The 21703-nt window shown below is 39.2% G+C and overlaps 2 protein-coding genes across 5 annotated transcripts; both read left to right on the top strand.

The window, feature by feature from the left end:
- Nucleotides 1-617: 617 nt before the first annotated feature.
- On the top strand, nucleotides 618-13679 carry brd2b (bromodomain containing 2b). Of its 4 annotated transcripts, none has more exons than XM_042424459.1 (12): nucleotides 618-753; nucleotides 4959-5247; nucleotides 5513-5650; nucleotides 6604-6748; nucleotides 6970-7133; nucleotides 7447-7944; nucleotides 8183-8311; nucleotides 8403-8648; nucleotides 8767-9020; nucleotides 9186-9502; nucleotides 11701-11829; nucleotides 11934-13679. In XM_042424459.1, the coding sequence occupies exons 1-12, from the start codon at nucleotides 722-724 to the stop codon at nucleotides 12062-12064; spliced, it is 2472 nt and encodes an 823-aa protein (XP_042280393.1). In that variant the 5' UTR covers nucleotides 618-721; the 3' UTR covers nucleotides 12065-13679. The 4 variants fall into 4 exon arrangements, with proteins under 4 accessions (XP_042280393.1, XP_042280392.1, XP_042280391.1 ...); XM_042424458.1 differs by lacking the exon at nucleotides 618-753 and adding an exon at nucleotides 1035-1169 and having other exon boundaries at nucleotides 8403-8636; XM_042424457.1 differs by lacking the exon at nucleotides 618-753 and adding an exon at nucleotides 1038-1169.
- Nucleotides 13680-15266: 1587 nt separating this feature from the next.
- LOC121906016 (H-2 class II histocompatibility antigen, A-U alpha chain-like) lies at nucleotides 15267-20013 on the top strand. Its single transcript, XM_042424659.1, has 4 exons — nucleotides 15267-15550; nucleotides 16051-16308; nucleotides 17927-18211; nucleotides 19516-20013. The coding sequence occupies exons 1-4, from the start codon at nucleotides 15496-15498 to the stop codon at nucleotides 19644-19646; spliced, it is 729 nt and encodes a 242-aa protein (XP_042280593.1). The 5' UTR covers nucleotides 15267-15495; the 3' UTR covers nucleotides 19647-20013.
- Nucleotides 20014-21703: the final 1690 nt, after the last annotated feature.

Genomic DNA, 21703 nt, shown 5'->3' with positions numbered 1-21703 from the left:
TACAATATCCTCCTCTGAAATGTTGTGGAGTAAAATGGAAAGTAACGTTAAAGTACAAGTACTTAAAAATTGTACTTCAGTAAATGTACCTAGTTACTTCCCACCACTGGTAAATACAGACTCACAATTCCAGAGCCAGTTACCAGATTAATGTCTGTCAGTATCTCGAACAAGAGGCCAAGTACTGCCCACACAAATACTCCAGGCCATAATAACTCAGTCGTTTTAGATGTCCATGAAAATACTACTACCTCAGTAAACCGATGGAGTATTATAGACAGAGGAAACATCCGGCACTGCAGACAACACAAACACATAGTTACACCGTTTCCTGTAGACAGCAGTACATCCATCTTTCAAAGGGGCACCCTAATGGTGAATAATTCGAAGCCATAAGCTCAAATATGAATCGGTTTAATGCAGTACGACGCCTGCTGCCACCATTGTGTGCAAACATGACAGAGAACAAGATGTACCGTTGGCAGTGTTGGGCGTGTGCTTTGTATTGTGACAGACGTGTCGTTGCAGCCAATCAGTGTCCAGAATCACCCATAACGTCACAGGAAATACGCGGCACTGCCACGTGTGGGTTTATATAGAGTCAAGCGGAAGCGTTTAGGCGCCATTTCATTGCGGCGTCGCCCGGTATTGTATCGGTGGAAGAAATAGCATCAACAGCGGTGGAATAATTGGATTGTAATAACACTCCGCCTTCAGCCCGATGGAAGCGGCCGCCAACCCGCCTCACGACAGGTAATGTCAGCAGAGTTTTTGGGGAGAAGATTTGATCGGTTTCGTGCAAATGAAGCGTTTTAACGTTTAATGTCAGCGCACTGTAACAGTTATTCGTTAGTGTTACCGTTAGCTGCCAGTTAAAAGCGCTAGCTTGTCTGCAAACGGTTGTTTTTAGACATCGACTGATTCAGCCAGCTAGTTTATGGCAGACTATTTAAGCACGGCTTACTCAACGTCAGTTAAATTGTAGCTTTTCTTGTGGCATTTTGCTTTACAGGGGAGCTGGCACAAAAAGTCCAAATGACAGCTGCAGCCCCACCGGCAGGTTCAGCCGGCTGCTCCCCGCCGGCTCTCTGTCAGTCGGGTCATTCATCGCTCAGGCGCCCTGCTAACGCTAATCTGGCAGCTCATGTGACCGTCACACACGATAGCTGGTAATAAATATCGTGCCTCTGTGTTTGTGCTTTTACACGCAGTAGATTTCAAGGAAGAAAGTAGCAGCTTTCAATGAACCGTTAGATTTGGCAGGCATTATTGCAGTACCTCTGTTAGCTTAACCTAGCTTCCAGCTCGCAGCTTCTGTGTCGGTGAGCTAACGTGTATTATGCTGTGGCAGAATGACGGGAATCGACTGACAGGTTAATGGTTTGACATTTTCCAAAGCAACACCGTTAACTAAACGTTGTGTGTTCTGGGTTTTTTTTTGGAGGGGGGTGGGGGGGCACAGAAAATCGCAATCCATTATTCGTGACTGTCATTGTGAGTCAGTGTTTACAAACACGGAGGGCGGGGCGTCCCAACCACGCGATCACCAGCTGTTGGATTGTAAACCCGAGAGTCTCATTTATCTTTCACCTCTTTGATTTAAAATGGAAGCTGGTGTATAGGTTTTATTGTGTGTGCTACTGCTGTTCAGTAGAAGCAGAAGTTGATTAATGGCAAGTTGAAACAGTCACATTAGTCACAGGCACGGAGCTGTCCTAATAATAAACAATTAGATCATAGAAAAATAAACTCAACCGGATTATTTTAGCCCCCAAGTATCAGTGCTATGCTCATACCTTATATAATAATCCTGCATTTTCCACCAAAAACCTTAACTTTGTATTTTGGTTATAATAACAGATCTCAGGCTGCAACTAACAATTATTTTCATTATCGGATTAATATCTTGATTATTTTATAGATTAATCGAATAGTCATTTGGTCTTTAAAATGACAGAAATTGGTTTAAAAAAAAAAAAGATGACCAATGTCTCCCACAGCCCAAGATGCAACCTAAAATTTCAAGATTTCCCCCTGATTAAGCAACCTAACATTTTAAAAGAAAGACTCAAAATAGTTGGTGATTAATTTTCTGTTGATAGACTAATCCTTGCAGCTCTAAACAGATCCTAAATTAGCCATTGATTGGACACCAGAGCAGAATTGAAAATTCCAATTATTTAGACCCATATAAAAACAAACTGTAAGACAAATAGTGTGTCAGCATAATTACACTGATCAATATCCAAGAAAAATATCCAGAGAATCACCCTCCCATCTCAAGTCACTTCAACTCATTATATCAGTTTATTTACAATTACTTATGTAACTCAAAGCTCAAATATGTTTAACTCTCCATGTATATTGTGAAGTGGCTCATGTTTTTGTTTTGTTTTTTTCATGGCTAATGTGGTTCAGCTGTTCCTTGTGTTGCTGGGATTTTGACAGATGTAGGAAATAAGCTCACAAGCTTTGCTACAGTTTGTGTGTCAGTGGGGCAGATAAGTGTCCTGAACTCTGGGGTGAGATTTAACTTCTTCTAAATCTGGTTCATGTGCTCTTCTCACAGGGAAGTGAAGATGAATGATGGGGGTTTAGGGTGAGATGGTGGCTTCCTGTGACTGCATAGACTGAGAGACCCCAGCCTTTATCTCTTGGTGTCCTGAATTGGTTTATATAGAACATGATCTATTTAGTCTAGTTGGACTAAAGCCAAGACTGAAGATCCCTGTGAGTTGTAGAGCGTTCTGAGATGTTTCTTTTGTCTGTTTCTTTTACTTAACACTATTAACTCCTGCTGGGATAAGTTGTCCTTTGCATTTGGCCCATTCTTCATATTGACTGTAGAGTAGTGGGCAGCTGTACTGCCAAGAGACCAACATTAAATCTGGGACCAGTGCATCAGTGGAGGGCATTGGGGAGTATTCCTAATTCCTTTGCATGTGGGAGGAAACCAGAGCACACAAATTTAACACAGAAAGTGCAGGGTTGGATGTATCTGTGTTTATTAGGCCCTGTTTTTTTTTAGCACATTTTCAGAATCAGAATCAGCTTAAAACATACAAGGAATTTGACTCCAGTTTCTATTGGCTCTCAATGTTCAGGAAGATGCACATAGACATTCAGCCAAAACAAAGACAACGAAGCTGATCAAAGATAATGATACATAAACATATTACTGTTATGTTCAAGCAAACATGTGGAAAAAATACACACTTATAGAAATAATAAATGGACAACAAAATTTTATGTCTATGTACGGATAAAACAGTTTTTGTAAATTGTAAACAGGATACAAGCAGTCATTTGAAAGGTATTGAAGGTTATATCTTTATGCCTCGGTGACCGTGGTGAACTACTGAATTTGAAAGCACACACACAAATTTCAGACATTTTCTTGTGGTAACGCAACAGCCTTACTTAGCCTTGCAATTTTTCAACATTATTGCAATTCATTGCAATTTCAAAAGGATATTTTTTTCAGAAAAATGTCTCCAAATTCACTCACTGAGCACGGCGAGTGTCAAAGACAGACGTAGAGCCTGCTAGTCAGTGCTTCAGTTTTAATACCACAATGTAAGACATATTCAGTTTAACTTCCATTTTCATACATGCAATTGGTGCTAAATCTGAGTATTTTCTCATGATTTATAATAAAGTTATACACCACAGTTTTAAATGTTTACGTTGATGTAAATGTAACGATATATCACTCAGCCTTACTATAAGTGAATGTTTATTTTCTTTAGCTGGGGAGGATCCATGTAGTGGTGGTTCCCAGGACTGTGCTAAAAGTAGCATCCTATTGATAGAATCCCAGTTTCCTAGATGATGATAAGCGGCGGACAGAGAGGGCACTGCCATAGTTGCACTGGTCATGTGGGTAATGTGAATGAATCATGTATAGGCTGCAGCTTTTGACATCAGTAGATTTTCCAAGAGCGTATGTGCTCGTGAGAGGGAACGGCAGATCAGTGAATCAATAGTTGCATCAATTAGGGCTGGGCAATTAATCGAATTTCATTTTCAATTTTTGGCTTCCAATGATTATGATTGGAAAACAAGAGATCGAGATAAAGCGATTATTGTGCCGCTTTTCGTTTCGCAGTGATGCTCTCGTTTTGTCTTGTGTTATAAATCCAGCGCGCCCCTTTCCTTTACAGCGGTGTACTTTCCTCCCTAAAAACCTCTGACCTGCGCTCAGCGTCTCTGTCCACTGAAGCTTCACTACACTGACTGACAACAGAAATGTACTGAACCAAAATACTTTTCATGTCATCTCCACAGGAAGAAATCAACAGCGTTTGTATTTATTGATTCATTGATTTTTATTTCCCTGCTCACTGTAGTGAGTGAGGAGAATCTGCCTGTGGTGAAACCAGCAAGCTCACAGACAGACTGGGAGCTGATCAGTCAATATAGATACAGTTAGTAAGTTGAAAACACACATACAGCAGGATATTTCTGCGATTTAAACAGCGCTCTGTGCAGATTACACTAAATGCACTCCTGTGCTTGGAGTCAGTGTGGATTTGTACATTTAATAAAACTGAAGCATTTCAGTTCTGTGAGTCAAAGAGTAATTGTGTTAAATAATCGTGATCTTTTCCATAATCAAGCAGCCTTAGCATCAATAAAGGTGGCAATGATCATACATCACAGTCAACTTAAAAGAACCATTTCCTTCACTATCAGGCATCCTGTTCTGTCTTTGTATTTTTGTATTCCCACACAAAAATGGGTTCACTTCCCCTTTTTATTAATCATTTATTACGCCACTTTTATCATATATAAAGGAGTCTTGTTTGTACATTTCTTCCCACTCTATTTATCTAAAGTAGAATTTCTTTCCTGCAGTCTGAATCCAGAGTTATTTTATCGTCCCATCAGTACATGTTTTTTTCTCTTCCTGTTGTCTTTATCCCATCCTCTGTTCTTCCCTTTTTGTTTCACTTCAGCTCTCTGGTCGGGTTGTCCGGTGGCGGGATGGACCAACACTCCAGCTCGGGCAAACGCATCCGCAAGCCTTCCCTGCTGTACGAGGACTTTGAGAGCCCCTCTCTGCCACACAGCATGCCCCAGGGTCCCCCTGCCCCACCACAGCCCCCAGTAAAGGATCCCTCTCGGCCAAGCCGCATGACCAACCAGCTGCAGTACCTCCAGAAGACCCTGATGAAGTCTCTGTGGAGGCATCACTTTGCCTGGCCTTTTCGTGAGCCCGTCGACGCCTACAGGCTTAACTTACCGGTGGGTTACAGTAAACGCTTGAGCAAAGAGATTTTCACTCTCATTTTGTTAAGTTGATGTTTGTGCAACTCATGGCAGCGCTTAGGCTCAGATGATAAAGGAAAAAAAAAATGCTGCTATTGTTAGACATTAATTTATTGTTCACTTGTAATGTTCATCCTGCTCCACAAGTCTTTTTTGGCTGATTTTCATTTTCATAAAATCTCCATATGTCTCACTCTTCTACTGTCCCTTTCCCTTCTGTCTCTCATTCTCCCCTCTGCAGGATTACCATAAAATTATCAAACAACCCATGGACATGGGCACTATCAAGAAGCGCCTGGAAAACAACTTCTACCGTAGTGCAAGTGAGTGCATACAGGACTTCAACACAATGTTCACCAACTGCTACATCTACAACAAGGTAGGTTAAAAGGTAAAAATCAGATCTTTGTCCATCATGGTTTTGTTCTTTTAAGTTTCTCTCTCTCTCACTCATTACATTACTCTCATGATTATGTTTATTATCAGGTGGACTTCACTCACAGCAGGGATAATGCACTGTTATTATATTAAGCACAAGGCAATAAGAGCAGCACAGGAAAGGGCTTAAATTGAAAATATGTATTCGAGGTTTGAGGTTCATCCAAACTACAATAAGTGTCTGAAGCTTTTCACTGTACCAGTGCAAAGCTGTGAAACTAACATGCTTACTAAGAAGTGTTGCAAAATGACCAAATGTAGATTTGTATAAATTTAATTTAATCTAGTTTGTTGTTTTAACTGACCCAATAAAACCAATCCAGGCTCCAGGTGCAGACCCAGGAATTTTCAGAACATTGTGAGAAAGTGCAATTTTAAACCTTTTCTCTATTTCCCGTGGAGAAATGTTCATCTAACACTTTGCAAATAGAAACTTGTCTGGAATACTCTCCTATCTTATATAATAAAAGAACATGTGCTGACCTGCAAACACTGTACAGTAGAACTTGGCAAGAGGGAAAATGAAAATATCAAGTTATCAAGAGACCAAATTCCAGTTTCATTAGGTATAAACAATGTGCCTATATCAAGTGTTCTGTCTAAGTTGTAGTTGTTGAGAATCTCTAAAGCAACTAAAGATTATTTTCATCATCGCTTTCATCGTTTGATCACTATTTTTGTTTTGTTATTTCATGTATAAGAAGTAATGTCAGATCATCTTGTGAATTTGTGTCTAACAAATCATAACAAAATCATATTGCATTGATATTTTTATCACAAATTAATCAGTTAATCATTACAGAAGTAGTGAAACAGGTACTCTGAGCTGCCATAATTGACCATGGTGGCTTCTTTGTAGTATGCAGGGTGTTCATAAATTGTTTTCTTTGTTAGCCGACAGACGACATCGTGCTGATGGCCCAGCCTTTAGAGAAGATTTTTCTCCAGAAGGTGGCCCAGATGCCCCAGGAGGAAATCGAGCTACCTCCGCCAGCTCCTCGAAACAAAAACAGCAGGGGAAGAGGTTCCAAATCCAGCTGTGAGTATAAGTGACAGCACACGTCTTGCAGAATTTGAATGAATGAATCTTCTGAGGCGTTCTGAAGTTCTTGTCATGAATACGCAAGTTGTACACATTTTCAGTCCCATTTATCAGCCTCTGTATGTCTCCAGTGACAAGAGGCTTTCTTCAGACTGTTTCGTGTTCACTTTTGTCACCAGTCATTCTGAGTCATATTTCTAAAATGATACCTTTTTCAGCATCGAGGGCTCAGCAGGTGCCAGCTGTGTCGCAGTCAGCTTACTCCCCCTCTTCCTCAGACACTGGGGAGTCTATGCTGGCCAACTCTCCCCAGACTGTGCTGACCAAAAGCCTGCCTCCAGCAAACATCATGGGCATACCCCCCACGCAGCCCACAACCAAGGTACATGCAAAAAACACAGATATTTAGCATTTGTGCAGACTTTTCTAAAGTGGTTGTCTATTGCTGCACACACAATAGATTGACATTTTCTGCAAAAACAGGAACATTGAAACAGTTAAGTGGTAGTTAAGTTAAGTTATACAGATTTTAATGTTTATCCGTATTGCAAAATATTAAGTATATTCAGCATTTTTGTTGTAAGAAAAATATGCTGATTTGCCAACATTATAATGATTGGAATTCAGCCATAATGATGAGCTTGTCTGTTGTAGCTTATCATAGTGACTTCCAACCTCTTTATTTCTCATTGTAGAAGAAAGGTGTGAAACGTAAGGCAGACACCACCACACCCTCCACCATGGGCTTGACCGTGGGCATGTCGGGAGCAACACACATGGTGGGCTTAGGGAAGGGAGGTCACGGGGGCCAAGTCCACGACACCTCCATGCACAGCATTTCCTCCATGGGAGGCATGAGTTTAGAGACTCCACCTGGGATGGGCCTGGTCAGAAGCCCCGGAGGTCCTGTCCTGCTCCAGCCTATGATGTCTGGCACTGGACGCAGAGTGGGCAGCGGACGCCCCATCAAACCCCCCAAGAAGGACTTACCGGATTCTGTCCAACCTCAGCCCTCGAGGAAGGGCAAACTAAGCCCGCAGCTGAGGTACTGCAGTGGGCTGCTGAAGGACATGTTGTCAAAGAAACATGCTGCCTACGCCTGGCCTTTCTACACACCTGTGGACGCAGCTGCACTGGGACTTCATGACTATCATGATATTATCAAGTGTCCCATGGATCTCAGCACTATCAAGGTGACATCTCATTCTTTTAACTAGACTAATAGACAATCAATATTGCTCCTACTTATTACATAATCAAGGGATGAGTGAAGTTTCAAATTTCTGAATGTCTTTCTTTAAAATATATCACACTGTGAAGATAGCATACTGTGATAAAGAACACAGAAGCAAGCCTTGGGGCCAAAAAATCCAAATGTATGTGTATAGTAGGTTAAAGAACTAATGTTTTCCTTTCCTAACTCTTCATCAGAGGAAGATGGACTGTCGTGAATACAGGGATGCTCAGCAATTTGCCAGCGACGTCAGGCTTATGTTCTCCAACTGCTACAAGTACAACCCACCTGACCATGATGTCGTCGGCATGGCACGGAAGCTGCAGGTAAGCTTAGCCGTCTAATAAGCTAAAATGATAATATATCTGCAGAATGTGAAAATAATAGTCAATTGTTACTCTTTGATCTTTATCCCAGGATGTGTTTGAGTTCCGTTTTGCCAAGATGCCAGATGAACCACATATGGATCACACCGCCATGTCAGTGAGCGGCCACCCAACTTCCTCGTCCTCCTCGTCTTCCTCCTCCTCGTCCTCATCTTCCTCCACCTCTGAGAGTGAGCCCAGCAGTGAGAGCGAAGAGAGCGAGAGCAGCCCCAGCTCAGACAGCGAGGAGGAGCGAGCACATCGCTTGGCTGAGTTACAGGACCAGGTGTGCACACAAGTAAGACCTCCACTACTATTTATTTATTAACCAGGTCTCTTTATTATAACAAATTTCATGTGGAAATAAGAAATGTTTTTTACAGTAATCATCTTAAAAAAAAAAATGTTCCTCACAGCTTCGGGCCATGCACGAACAGCTGGCTGCCCTCTCCCAAGGTCCCATCATCAAACCCAAGAAGAAGAAAGAGAAGAAGGACAAAAAGGAGAAGAAGAAAAAGAAGAAAGTGGAGAAGCGAAGTCGAGGTGGCAGAAGCAGAGCTGGCTCTGAAGAATGGAAGATGCCTGGCAAGATACTGAAGAGCAAGTCTGCCAGAGCAGGAGCATCCCAGCCCAAGAAGAGCCAGGGGAAGAAGAGTAACAAGAACAGCAAGTTAGTCGTTTTGCTACCTCTTCACACTATTTTGAAGGTTTTAATGCTTCACAATAATGAGTAATATAAAGATTACCTAGTGTCTCCATTTACTCATTTACACTGTCAAGCTGCTGATATAATAATGACTTTTTTCCTGACTGTATTTTCCTTTTCATTCTTTAGAACCGCAAAGAAGCCGTTCTACCCACCAGTGGCCCCTTCCATGCTGCCGCACTACGACTCGGAGGAAGAGGAGGAGATTGTACCCATGTCGTATGATGAGAAGCGCCAACTGAGCCTCGACATCAACAAACTGCCGGGCGAGAAGCTGGGTCGTGTGGTCCACATCATCCAGTCCAGGGAGCCCTCACTGAGGGACACCAATCCCGAGGAGATCGAGATTGACTTTGAAACACTGAAGCCATCGACACTGAAAGAGCTGGAGCGCTACGTCATGACCTGTTTGAGGAAGAAGCCCCGTAAACCCTACACTGAGCAAGGTAAGTAAAACGTCCACCAAGCATTTACCAGCGTTTTTTGGTTCAATAATGTTTAGTATGTAGCTTTGTACTCATTGAAAAGTTTAGAGCTGCGACGAATAGTCAACTGACTAATCACCAACTATTTTGATAATTGATCATTTTTTTAAAGAAAAATACTAAAATTCTCTCATTCCAGCTTCTTAAATGGAATATTTTCTGGTTTCTTCAGTCTGTTATGATAGTAAACTGAACATCTTTGAGTTATGGACTGTTGATGGAGACAAAACAAGACATTTAAGGTTGTATCTTAGGCTTTGGAAAGCAGTGATCGACATCTTTCACATTTTGTTTCTGAAACGACCAATCAGTTAATCGGGAAAATAACACACAGATTAATCAATAATGAAAATAACTGTTGGTTGCAGCCCCAGACAAGTTATTTTTATTATTGATATTTATATGGTCACAGTTTATCAATACGCTTTCAGGCTAGTTTTGGGGAGAGTGCTTTACTATAGGTGCAGACTTTTGCAAGTGAAACAAATGGCAAAACAAAGTGCTAAACCATTACTGAATTTCAAATACTGCAATTATTGTTTTATTTCAACACAGGCTGTGATTAATGAGCTGCGTCGTTGCAAAAAAGGGCACTTCTGTTTTGAACCCTAGCAACAATGTAACTCAAGGCTGTGGTGCTTTGTAAGGCTTTGTTTGTTTGTTTTATTTCAAACTAGATTTTATAACAGCTGACAGTCGTGATGTGATTCACCTGCATGTAGGGTAACACACAGCTCATACTTGCTATCCTTTTAAGCAATATAACGGCTCTGTACTTTGATATCAAAGTAATATTTTCCCTGTATGAATTACTAAAGAAATAAAATTGTAACCAAAGTACTACACCAAACTGACAGGCATGTGATGTTGTCTTCTCAGCCAGTTAATGCACTTGACTTTGGTACAGTCCTGCACCCACATCTTTTATTCAGCTCTGCCCTTAGTGTGTCTCAGTGAGTGAAGGGCTAGTTTTCCCCCTGAGTAAACACTGCTGGATAAGCTCCTGAAGGAATAAATTTGCCGAGTTAGCGTTTACACTATAGCATAAAGCATTTAATCAATGATATGTCATGCAAGGTTGTGTTGTTCGTCATGTCACGAAACCGAGTTTACCAGATACTGTACTGCACTGCTTTAATGTCTCTGAGACTAATGTTCTGAAAGGTTTAATTCAATCTCACTACCTACTGGCTGTAATAAGATGGTACTTTTGATGAGCAGTCATATTTTCTGTCACAGATTCACTTATCAAACGTACAAACATTAACACCAGCCTACATCCGCATCATGACTAAATGCAAAAAATCATGGGAAAATAAAAGAGAAGACAGATGGAAATGAATAATTAAAAAATGGTAAAATCATACACATAAATGGGGATTTGTCCAATTTTGAAAATGGAACAGAACAAGTTGGCCAATTTGATAAAACCTTCTGGTTGAGACGAGTAGTATGTAGTAGTAGTAGTAGTAGTAGTAGTAGTAGTAGTAGTAGTAGGCTTTAGCTGTTTGAGAACAAAATCCAACAATTCATTTTACTATCAAGGTGTGACGCTGAAAAGCTTCAAATCCCATTTTAATATCTGGAGCCACCAAACGTTTGGTATTTTTGCTAAAAACAAAACAAAACAAAAAAATGAATAAAATGTTCCCGATTCATTTTTTTTGTCGATTGACTAATCAATTCATCAATTAATTGTTGCAGCTCTAGATGTCTTTTTCCATTTGAGGCGAATAATTTGTTGAACAAGCAGTGTGGAGAAGACCACAACTGCAGCTGTGGTTCATGGTGATCTTTAAGTGTTGCAGGACCACACTGAATATGGCCGTCAAAGGATTGGGATCAATTATTGTTCCACATACATTTGAAAGTGTATTAAAGCCCCCTGTCCATTAATTCTCTGACCACAGAAAGGACCAAAACATATCAATAAGAGCCCAGCATCCTAAACAATACTGTTTACTCCTGAAAGCAGTTTTGCCCAGGAATGAACCAGATCAACTGGTAACTGTCAAAGACATTTCTAACATTGACACTGCTCCCTCAAAACACTAATTGCAGCTCATTTAAACCAATATACTGTCCTAATACACAGGTCACTGTAGTATAGTGTGGATGGCTTAGTTTATAACTGCCTTGTTGTCATTTTCCACTTGTAGCTGCAAAGAAAGGCGGTATTGCCAAGTCTAAAGAGGAGCTGACTCTGGAGAAGAGGAGGGAGCTGGAGAGGAGGCTGCAAGATGTCAGCGGACAACTCAATTCTGTCAAGAAACCTGCGAAACCTAAAGGTAAGTCACATGTGACACCTTAGATGTTGGTTGCTGTTTTGTCTCTACCTGGTGGGTCTGTAATACTCCTATTTATTTACTCTTACTTATTCTTCCCTCTTCAGTGGAGAAGCCCAGCGCTGTAGAGACTCAAGCCCAGCCCTCTCGCCTCAGCGGTAGCAGCTCCAGCTCGGACTCTTCCTCATCCTCATCCTCCTCCTCGTCCTCAGACACCAGTGATTCGGACTCTGGTTGAGATCCTTAGTGCTGGATAAGAGAGAAAACACTAATAACTCAGGGACTTGGGCTGGCCCAGGACAAAACACACCCTGAAAACAGTAGTGGGCTGAGATATTAGATATTACAGTGAAAAACACTCCAAGCGGACTACTAAAATGTTTTGAATGTGGGACTGAGGGATGTGAAAAAACGTCTCCGTGGATAATCGTAGAATCCAAACACTAAATGCCTTGGTTTCTCCATCCTCCCCTTTGTAAATACATGTACAAATGTATGTTTCTTTTATAAAGAAGAATTTTATGGTGATCCCCCAAAGAGGGAAGTGGAGTAATAAAAAAAGGATGTGGAAAGACGGGGCCCTTACTCCAAATCTACTTTGGCTGGCCTTACGCTGTGTCCTCTGTGGCGAGGGAATGGAGAGTGTTATTTATTTGTTTTCTTCATCCATATTTCCTCTGATGTTACTGGAATTTGAACCAGCAAGCTTTTTGGTCACAAGCCTTGTTTTTCTAACATCTGGCCTTCCGCCTCGCTTAATTTAGATCTACCCCTAGACTCAGCCTTAATGATCCAGATTGTTGTTAATAGCTGTTAGATTATTATTGTTAGGAAGCTCCAAAATTCCTTCTCATGGTCACAGGTCCAAGAGCTATTGAGCAGTGAATAAAGTCAAACCGACTGTATGGTTATCTGCCTTGTTCAGGTCAAATTTGAAGTTGGTTACAGTTTGAGTTGTAGATCATCTCTGTTATGTTTACACAAATGTTAAATCTCAGTTTGACAGTGAGCTTTATGCTGCTGTCTGTTTTACAGCCTGTCATTCTTGGTTGTTGTTTTTTTTTAAAAAGGTGGGTTTATAGTACAGTATTGAAATGGCTTAACATACTGTAATTACAAAGTTTGCAATTAAGTAACATATTCAAAAAGTTGGTTTTTGATTTTATGGATGCACTTTTCTCCTAAAAAGCCCACCAGCCATTTTAAGACTGTCTAGTCTTATTAATATGACACTAAACAAAATACTGTCTTCAGTATTTTGCCATCTGTTCATACAGCTCAGCTTTGATATTCTTCAAATTTCTCCTCATGACAGTAAGTGTGTATCTTTTTCTTAAGAGCTGAACACAGGCTGCTGAAAACGATCAGATTATAGTGCCGGTCAAACTCTCAAATTTCCACAATTCTGTCCTGAACTTGTAAAGTATTGTATTACTGTATCTTGAAGACATATGTAGCACTTGAAAACACAGTGAAGGTTTCTTAAAAAGAAATCTTTCGGCACTTACTGGAACAAAAGGTGAGCTGAATAACGCTACGAGATTCCCATACAGAGACGATAGAGTCCTCATAGTCCACGTGTAGTTGAAGCTGTTAAATGTTCAATGAAAGAAGATACGCTTGTATATACTTAAACTGTATTTGCTGTTGCACAAATTATTGTATTTCTGCTGTTCAGTCTCTTTTGTTTCAGTTAGCTTGTATCCTTTTTTACATGCTATTATTTCTCATTCCAGTTAACTGTCTTAGTTGTTTCCTGAAGAATGTTCTCCTGAGCGTCGCTGCCTCTCAGAGACATACCTTTCATTTGACAGCTTTGTTTATTAAAATAGTATGTTCTGTAAAAACACTGATTTTTGTCTGACTGTGTGATATCTTTCATGTTGATATTTTAAAACTTTATGTCGAGCTCGACTCAAGTGATTAGCGAACAACAGAGAATTAATCAACACAGTTTAGATAACTGATTACTCATTTAGGTTTTATCAAGCAAATTTGCTAAACATCTTCTGGTTCCAGCTCCTCAAATGTTATTTTGTCTGTTTTATATCTCTTTTTTTAACTTAATATATTTTTGGCTGTTGGTCACACAAAACAACTTATTTTAATTATTTAAAGACATCACTCGGATGCTCTGGGAAATTATGAAAGACTTTTCCAGTATTTCCTGAAATTATAGACTAAATTATTACATTACATATATACATCCACTAGTAACTGCTAATGAAAATAATGGTTGCTATAACGATGACACTGTGGAGCACAATTTATTCATTTTTTTGTCTTTGTTGCTTTTAGAATTAAATTATTAACTGAAATATTATATTAAAATAAACTGCAATATGACGTAATTAATAGGGCACGCCAGAGCTTTAAAAACAAACATAAATGCTGTACACTTGGTACAATTATGGTCTGTCCAACTTAAAGATTTCCAGACATTTTTGCTCAACTAGTAATTTGTGTCTATTTTTTTCCCCACAAATTTAAATCAATTACTTCCTTAAAATCCTTAAAATTGACATCTACTCCTTCTACCTCATTAAAAATCTAGAATATATGAATATGTAAATATTTTTTCATTTTAAAAGTTTAACTGCTGGACACATAATGTCTCTTACTCCACTGTAAAGTTTATTCTCAGTGTACATGCAATGGAGAATTCAAGTTTCCATATAACACATGTGGGTTGCACACTGGGGCACGATTTTCTCCAGAGTTGTTGTGATGTCACAAATCATGCTTGTAGGTACTAGGGGTGTGCCCGAATACATATACATTATCTGGCAAAGCACAAATAGTGGGTTTTTTATGAATATTTGTTCCAGACAAATATTTTAAAAATTATTTGTTGGGGGTGTTCCCCAGAGATAAAGCTCAGCTACTGACACAAGCAAAGTGCTCCCAAGGGACTCTCCATAACTGTTGTTCCCCTTCTCATTTCCACAAAGTTAGGTTGTAAAAAATAGATGATGAAAAGTGCATAGCAATAATTAACTTTGAAGTTCCTCCCTACACATTACACGGTGTGCTGTCTCTGTGTTATGGGTGTATAAATAGGTAGAGGTCTGTCTGCATGAGGCCATGAATAAAGTTTTAGTTCAGTAATCAGCTGAGTTGTCTATGATCTGGGAGACTCCACTTCAAGTCCAATGTGGGGACCTCCTTCGTAAGGCAGTTTATTCATGAACACTTATTGTAACACTTTAATTTTCTAAAATTAAAAGTGTCAGAAAAACAAAAACAGGATTTTTAAGCCTCTTTCCACTTTTATTCGAATACAAATACAGATACAAATACAAATACTGGGATCTCTGCACATCCCTAGTAGGTACACGCCTCAAAGTCAAATGGAGCTTAAGCATCCAAGTGAAGAAAACACAAAGAAAAACATATTTTTACTGGAGAGGGACTTTAAGTTTTTTCCACAGGTTATGATGATCACTTTTCCCCAGTAGGGGGCAGCAGTTAGTCATTTTAAAATCTGACTCACCTGTGCCTTCCATGCTTTCAGGGTGGAAACATTGTCATCGAATTACACACATTGAATGGTTTGTGGTGTCAGGAAGTCATTTCAGAAAATGAATCCAATAGTTTCATGTATCAGAGGGAAGAACTACAGGCGGTGAAATCTGCTCAGTTTGGTGTTTGGAGGAGCTGTAATGCATCATGTGGATGATCCTGTTCCCTGTGCTGCTTATTTGTCTTCCACAATGCAGTCAAAGTAGGTTTTTGTAAAAGTGTATTGTTCATGATTGATGAGTTTTTGTTTTCAGATTTGTAAAGATAGTAAATTAATTACTACACTGAGGATGCAGTAGGTTATGAAAGTGGGCAAATGTTGTCAACAGTCAAGATATATTACATTTTAATCAGATATATATTATAACCAGTGTATAAAAGAGACTTATCCTTTCTGCTTTTGTCTTCTAAAACGTCAATAATTTTGTCCATTTTACTGCCAGTCAATTATGTTTTTTACAATAAAAATCATCATGGTTGGTTGCCTGCCAGTGTGGCTGATGGAGCCAAAATTTTAGCAATTTTCACTTGGGTGATGTCCAGTGTTAATTCCCCACATTGTTCAAGACCTCAGTCCATATTTAGCTCAAGCATAGACACCAACTTTGCTCACAAAGACTATTTGGAACTACTTGACTGCGCAGTGCAAACACCAGTATATACCAGTCATATATGTCTTTCTTACTTTTAAATAAACTGCAGGTGGACACTTGCTTCGCTTTTTGACCTTCTGTCAAAGGGACGTGCCCAGAGACGGCCAGTACGATATTGAATTCGATGGGGATCAGCTCCTCTTCGTTGACCCCGTCACCTATAAGACAGTTCAGCGTCTGCCCGAGTTTGCAGAGCAGTGGACCCCTGATCCTGGACTGGGTGAAGACACATACGTGTCCGTCGGTACCTGCAAGTACAACATCCCACGTGCCATAAAGGGAGAAAAGAATCCTCCAGAGGTCATAGGTGAGGTGGGATTGAACTGTAGCTGAAACACTGAATTTCTTTCTTGGACTTTTCCCCTATTGTCATTCACCATACTTCACATTACTCAGCACCATTTTCACTGCAATCTTCTATAAGAATCTAAACCTTTCCATACTTCCATATTTATATTTTTTATACTTCATACCAGATCTCTGGGATCAGCCTCTGAGGATCCGAGGCTGCAAATAAAAGCTGTCAAATGACAAGAACACAGCTAACATCAGTAAACAACTAGACTCACACTACTGGCTCCATCACAAAACTACACAAACTAGATTATAGCCAATTCCCAACACTAAATGTTAGTGAAACTACCTCAGTGTAATGGGAGTAAGCTGTGTTATTAAACACAAGTTAATGAGAGGAGTGTTCTGGTGTGTGTGTGTGTTTGTGAGAGAAGAACAGGTACCAGCAGAGAAAATCCCTTTGAGCTTCAATTAACCTCTCTGGGTGTATAATCATGCTTGTATTATCAGTGAGGGTTAAGGTGTCTGTCATTGTACATTGCGTATCTCCACGTTTGGGAGTTCCCTCTAATTAGCATACATTCAGTGATATTGGTATATGTTTATTTATGGCTGTTTAAATTTAGACTAAAACTATCTTTGTTATAAAATGAGAAAACAGGGACAAAATCAACAGCCCTTTATCTGTGCAAAAATGTATTTAAAAGCTAATATGAGATCAAGTCATCCAAATTAGTCAAATCAAGTTCATATATCTTTCAAAGTTACCGTCTTTTTAGTGTCAAATTCCCTCTTTTTGTTACAATCCTTCCACTGTGGCTGAACAGGAAAAAAACTCTTTGTCGAGACACAAAGAGGGATTGTTTTTTATATTAAAAAGACTGTAACTCTGGAAGATATCCACTTTATTTGACTAACCCTAACCCTAACCCTATGGCTGAAGCCTCATATTATCTTCTTTTTTTAAAATGAATACATTTTTAAATATAATATAATATAATTTTGCTCAAACAAGGGCTGTGAATTTTGTTCCCCATCGCTTACATTGTAAGCATGTTTAGAGGGATCTTCTAATAGTCAGTATGAACAGGAGGAATGTTTACAGTAAGCAAAACCTATTTCAACGTTCATGTGGGCACCTGACCTGGTTGTTTTAAGACAGACTTGAAAAATTGTAAACCTATTTTTTGCAGTATTGTTTGTCCACTCCCTGGGATGAATTATGGCTCTGGGCCACTTTTAAAACCGTGCAAAAGTATTACTGTTAAGGGTGTAGATTTTGTAGACACTGTGTTCATTTTTAGTTACACTACATGGCCAAAACTATGTGGATACCTTTGGTCATGTCCCTTTAGTCCCAATTAATTTTGATCCACCTAAAAAATAATGATACCTAGATAATATTGTGCTTCCAACCTTGATGCAACAGTCTGTGCCCTTGTGCACATAAAGAAATGTTTTTCGGAGTTTGGTGCGGAAGAACAATACCTTCGGGATGTATTTGAGACCTTGTCTCATGGAAAGCCCTCTGAGAGGCTTGGAGGCTGTTGTTGCAGCATATAAATGACCATTTTGGAATGAGATGTAGAGCTAGTATAACTTTATATGTCTGTATCTGTCAAACATCACAGTTAGTCCTACCTCCCTGATCTACCCAAGGCAGGAGATGGAGCCTGGAGTCCCCAACATCCTCATCTGCTTTGTCAACGAATTCCATCCCCCTACAGTTGAGATCACCTGGACCAGGAACGGGCTGCCGGTGGACCAGAGTGACATCAGTCAGACCCAATACTACTCCAACAAGGATTTCAGCTTTCGCATCTTGTCCTACTTGAGCTTCACTCCTGAGGAGGGCGACATCTACTCCTGCAGTGTGGATCACGTCAGCCTGCAGGAGCCTCTCATCAGGTTCTGGGGTGAGCGAGTCATGTTAAGATGAGTCCCAGTTATGAGATGCTCAGTGGTTAAAGCAACAGAGGGGATATTTTGAGTTTGAGACAGGAGAAGAAAAGAGGTGAACATGGTGCACTTGAAAAATATACCCAAAATATTTAGAAAAGGGAAGATGCATGATATTGAAATTTATATATTTATATATTTGATATGGTATATAGATGATTGATGTGTAGAGATACACATAGATGAGCACAAATTAAGGCCAGCTAGTGGCGTGGCTGTAGGGACGGTTATGCCGGTCCGTCAGTCAGTCCACCACTTTGGTCCTGAAATATCTCAACAACTATTGGATAGATTGCTATATTTTTCAGATACCCACAGTTCCTAAAGGATGCATTCAAATGAATTTAGTGATCCTCTGACTTTTCCTCTAGCGCCACCATGAGGTTCACATTGTGGTTTTGACAATGAACTTGCCATGAAATTTGGTTCAGACATGTCCCCCTCAGGAGGATTTGTTATAACTTTGTGATCTCCTGACAGTTTATATAGGGCCACCATTAGGTCAAAATTTTAATTTGTCCAATACTTTGATTTATGACCAAATACCTGCAAAACTAATGATATAGGAGCACACTGGTAGACAAATGGTTCAGCTGGAGACCTATGTTGTATGTCATGCCTCTCTCTCTGCCATTGTTTTCTCTCTGCCTCTTCACTATCAGCTGTCCAATAAAGGCAAAAATACCCAAAAACATATCTTTAAAAACTAACTAATGACATCATCCTCAGCTGTACTTTGTATTTAGCGCTAATTAGCAAATATTAGAATGCTAAGATGGTGAATATGGTAAATGTTATAGCTGCTAAAATCAGTGTGTTAACATTGTATATAAAGAGCATGTTAGCATGCTGACAACTGTTTATATAGTATATATATCAAGTACCACAAGTGCACAGATAGTTAAATGTTAACTTGATCCATTCAAAATTGGATATTAGCTCACAGTAGAAATAGATTGTTTTGGCTTAAAACAAAATAAAGCTACAGTGTTGAAAACAAATCAATCATCCATGTCAAATATTTATGATTCATCAAATATTGTAAACATTTATTTAACAATTACTGTCCACTTCTGATATGTTATAAGTTTGTAGAAAATAGGGCTTAAGACATTCAGGTGATAGATGGTAATTCAGGAGCTTTGTTGTATATTAAATATCAGAAAGTGATATTAGGCAGCATGTTATTAGTGCAAAATGTTGGCTACAAAAATAATACTGGTATCATCAGTAAAACTCTTGTGCTATCTTTTTTCCACAGAGGTTGAAGAACACACAGACCAGCAGGCTGTAGAGACAGCGGTGTGTGTTTGTGGTGTGATCCTGGGGCTGATTGGAGTTGTCACAGGGCTCTGGTTCATCCTGAAAGCCAACAAGTTCTGCCAGGCGTAACAATCATCAAGACAAACACCTAAATTTCGATGTCAGATGTGTCATCATCTTCCAGATGGATTTGTCATTTAAAAAAAAGAAAGAAATACCTGCAATGTTTTTTATGTCTTCTGTTTTTCATCTCTGCAACAACATTGTCTTTTAAAAGACTATCAACAGATGATACAAATAGTTTAACACATGTTCCTTCATTTTGCAATAGAATGTATTAATATATAAGAAAATGTAATGCTTCAGGCATGTTTTGCCATATTGTAGCATAGTAATGGCTTTGTATCTCATTGTGTATGTCATGTATAAATAAAACACATGAAGGGAAGTTGAAAATGTCTGTTCCGGTATTTTATACTGTATGTCAAAGTACATGCAAAACACATTAAAATGAAAGAAAACAATCCCATTACGTTCTTCCTTGTGTTTTATTAACCCTTCATCACAGCAGCCTGTGTGATCACTGGCACGTTTCACAGAGTCACCATCAATTATCACCGCTTTTGGGCAGATTGCTGCTCCTGCAGCGAATGCCTGACACAAAGGATCAGTAAATGATGTTTGTCATGTCTGCCTGCTTGTGTTTTAATACCGGCACAGAATGGCAATGCTCCAGCCTGCCTCTTTTCTCTGCCGAATTTATTTGGCGCGGGCCTGAATCTAATTATTTTTGCAGTGATGGATGAGATAGCTGCCACATTTTAATATGGAAGTGTGTGGAGCTTCTGAGGGATGAATTTAAAATCTCAAACACTGAAAATACTGCAGCTTTGAGATTGCAGTGACAGTATATATTAAATGATGAAAAAATAATTCATACCTTGGACTCTGTTAAGTAAGATTAAAACTGCAATTGGGCACAAATTATTAGAGTATAGAGAACAAATGTTGAGTGACAAATTAATTTACAGGCAGTGTTGAGAAGCACAATAATAGGCATGGCTTTAAGGGAAGAGTCAAACTAGTCAAACGACTGACCTCATTTCTGTTTTGTTCATTTACTTTACGAAGGTGCAGGAGATTAGATCATTTTAGCATGACAACAAAACCACAGCTATGATAAACCTGAAAAACCTGTTCACTTCAGCTCTGCACTTGCATTAATGTGTGTGACATTTAATCATGAGAAAGTACAGTAGGGATGCCACCTAGTTTTTGAGCTTAAGCAGATTTAGGAGCATTACTGAGTCTTTAGGCTTCTGCATGCAGCAGGAAATGAACTTTATGTTGTAGTTTTCAGTTTGATGAAGATGATGGGACTTTATTTTCTGTGCACACTTGCAGTCTCTACTGTTTTACTCTGCACTCCACCAGCAGGTACTGCATTTCTTTATGTATTCGCGTCTTGTGTTTCAGCTTTTATTTTTGCATACTATACAGACATTCTGTTCTGTATATGTCATCATGATTTTTTTCACATAACTTTGCTCTGTTTGAGACCGGCAAAAAACAAATCATCTGTAACATTTAAATAGTATATGTGTTTTTCATATTTCGTGTGTAGATCAGGCAATAAATGTCACATATTGTTATAAAAGTATTTCTGTTTGCTTACAGTTCATTTTGGGAAGTTACTGCTTCCCTTTTTAAGGGAATTTATTTACATTTAACTGGATATTTGCATATAATATTACATATTCTCCTACTCATCTTAATTGAATTACCACCTCTCACTGTCTCAAACACAACAGAACTATAATGTTATTGGAGGGTGTTTATTTTATTTTGCCTGTATGTGACATGTGTCATTGGTTAGTCACAGAAAGAGTAAGTTTGTGTTGTCTCTCAACCAAGTAGTTGAAGACAAGACGTCTATAGCCACACTAGCGATGGAAGAAGTACTCACATCCTTTACTCAAGTAAAAGTATCAATACCACAATGTAAAAATACTTCATTACAAGTAAAAATCCTGTATTTAAAATCCTACTTAAGTAAAAGTATGGAAGTATTGCCAGCTAAATTTTCTTAAAGTACTTAAGTAAAAGCACATGTTTGGCAGAAAATCAGTGACTAAATTAATTTAACAAAGAAAATGGACTGCTAAATGGACTGCATTCATATTGCA

This window comes from Thunnus maccoyii, chromosome 10 (assembly GCF_910596095.1).
Source record: "Thunnus maccoyii chromosome 10, fThuMac1.1, whole genome shotgun sequence".
Lineage (NCBI taxonomy): Eukaryota > Metazoa > Chordata > Actinopteri > Scombriformes > Scombridae > Thunnus > Thunnus maccoyii.
Note: the sequence above shows the minus strand (reverse complement) of the source record. Positions and strands in the feature narration are given on the sequence as shown.

What these genes read in the sequence shown, in the direction of transcription:
- brd2b (XM_042424458.1), top strand. Translation starts at nt 1,036, where the DNA reads ATGACAGCTGCAGCCCCACCGGCAGGTTCAGCCGGCTGCTCCCCGCCG. An exon ending in TGGATCTCAGCACTATCAAG is followed by an intron (nt 7,945 to 8,182) that starts GTGACATCTCAT and finishes ACTCTTCATCAG; the next exon opens with AGGAAGATGGACTGTCGTGA. An exon ending in TAAACCCTACACTGAGCAAG is followed by an intron (nt 9,503 to 11,700) that starts GTAAGTAAAACG and finishes TTCCACTTGTAG; the next exon opens with CTGCAAAGAAAGGCGGTATT.
- LOC121906016 (XM_042424659.1), top strand. Translation starts at nt 15,496, where the DNA reads ATGTGGATGATCCTGTTCCCTGTGCTGCTTATTTGTCTTCCACAATGC. An exon ending in TCTTCCACAATGCAGTCAAA is followed by an intron (nt 15,551 to 16,050) that starts GTAGGTTTTTGT and finishes AATAAACTGCAG; the next exon opens with GTGGACACTTGCTTCGCTTT. An exon ending in GAATCCTCCAGAGGTCATAG is followed by an intron (nt 16,309 to 17,926) that starts GTGAGGTGGGAT and finishes CAAACATCACAG; the next exon opens with TTAGTCCTACCTCCCTGATC.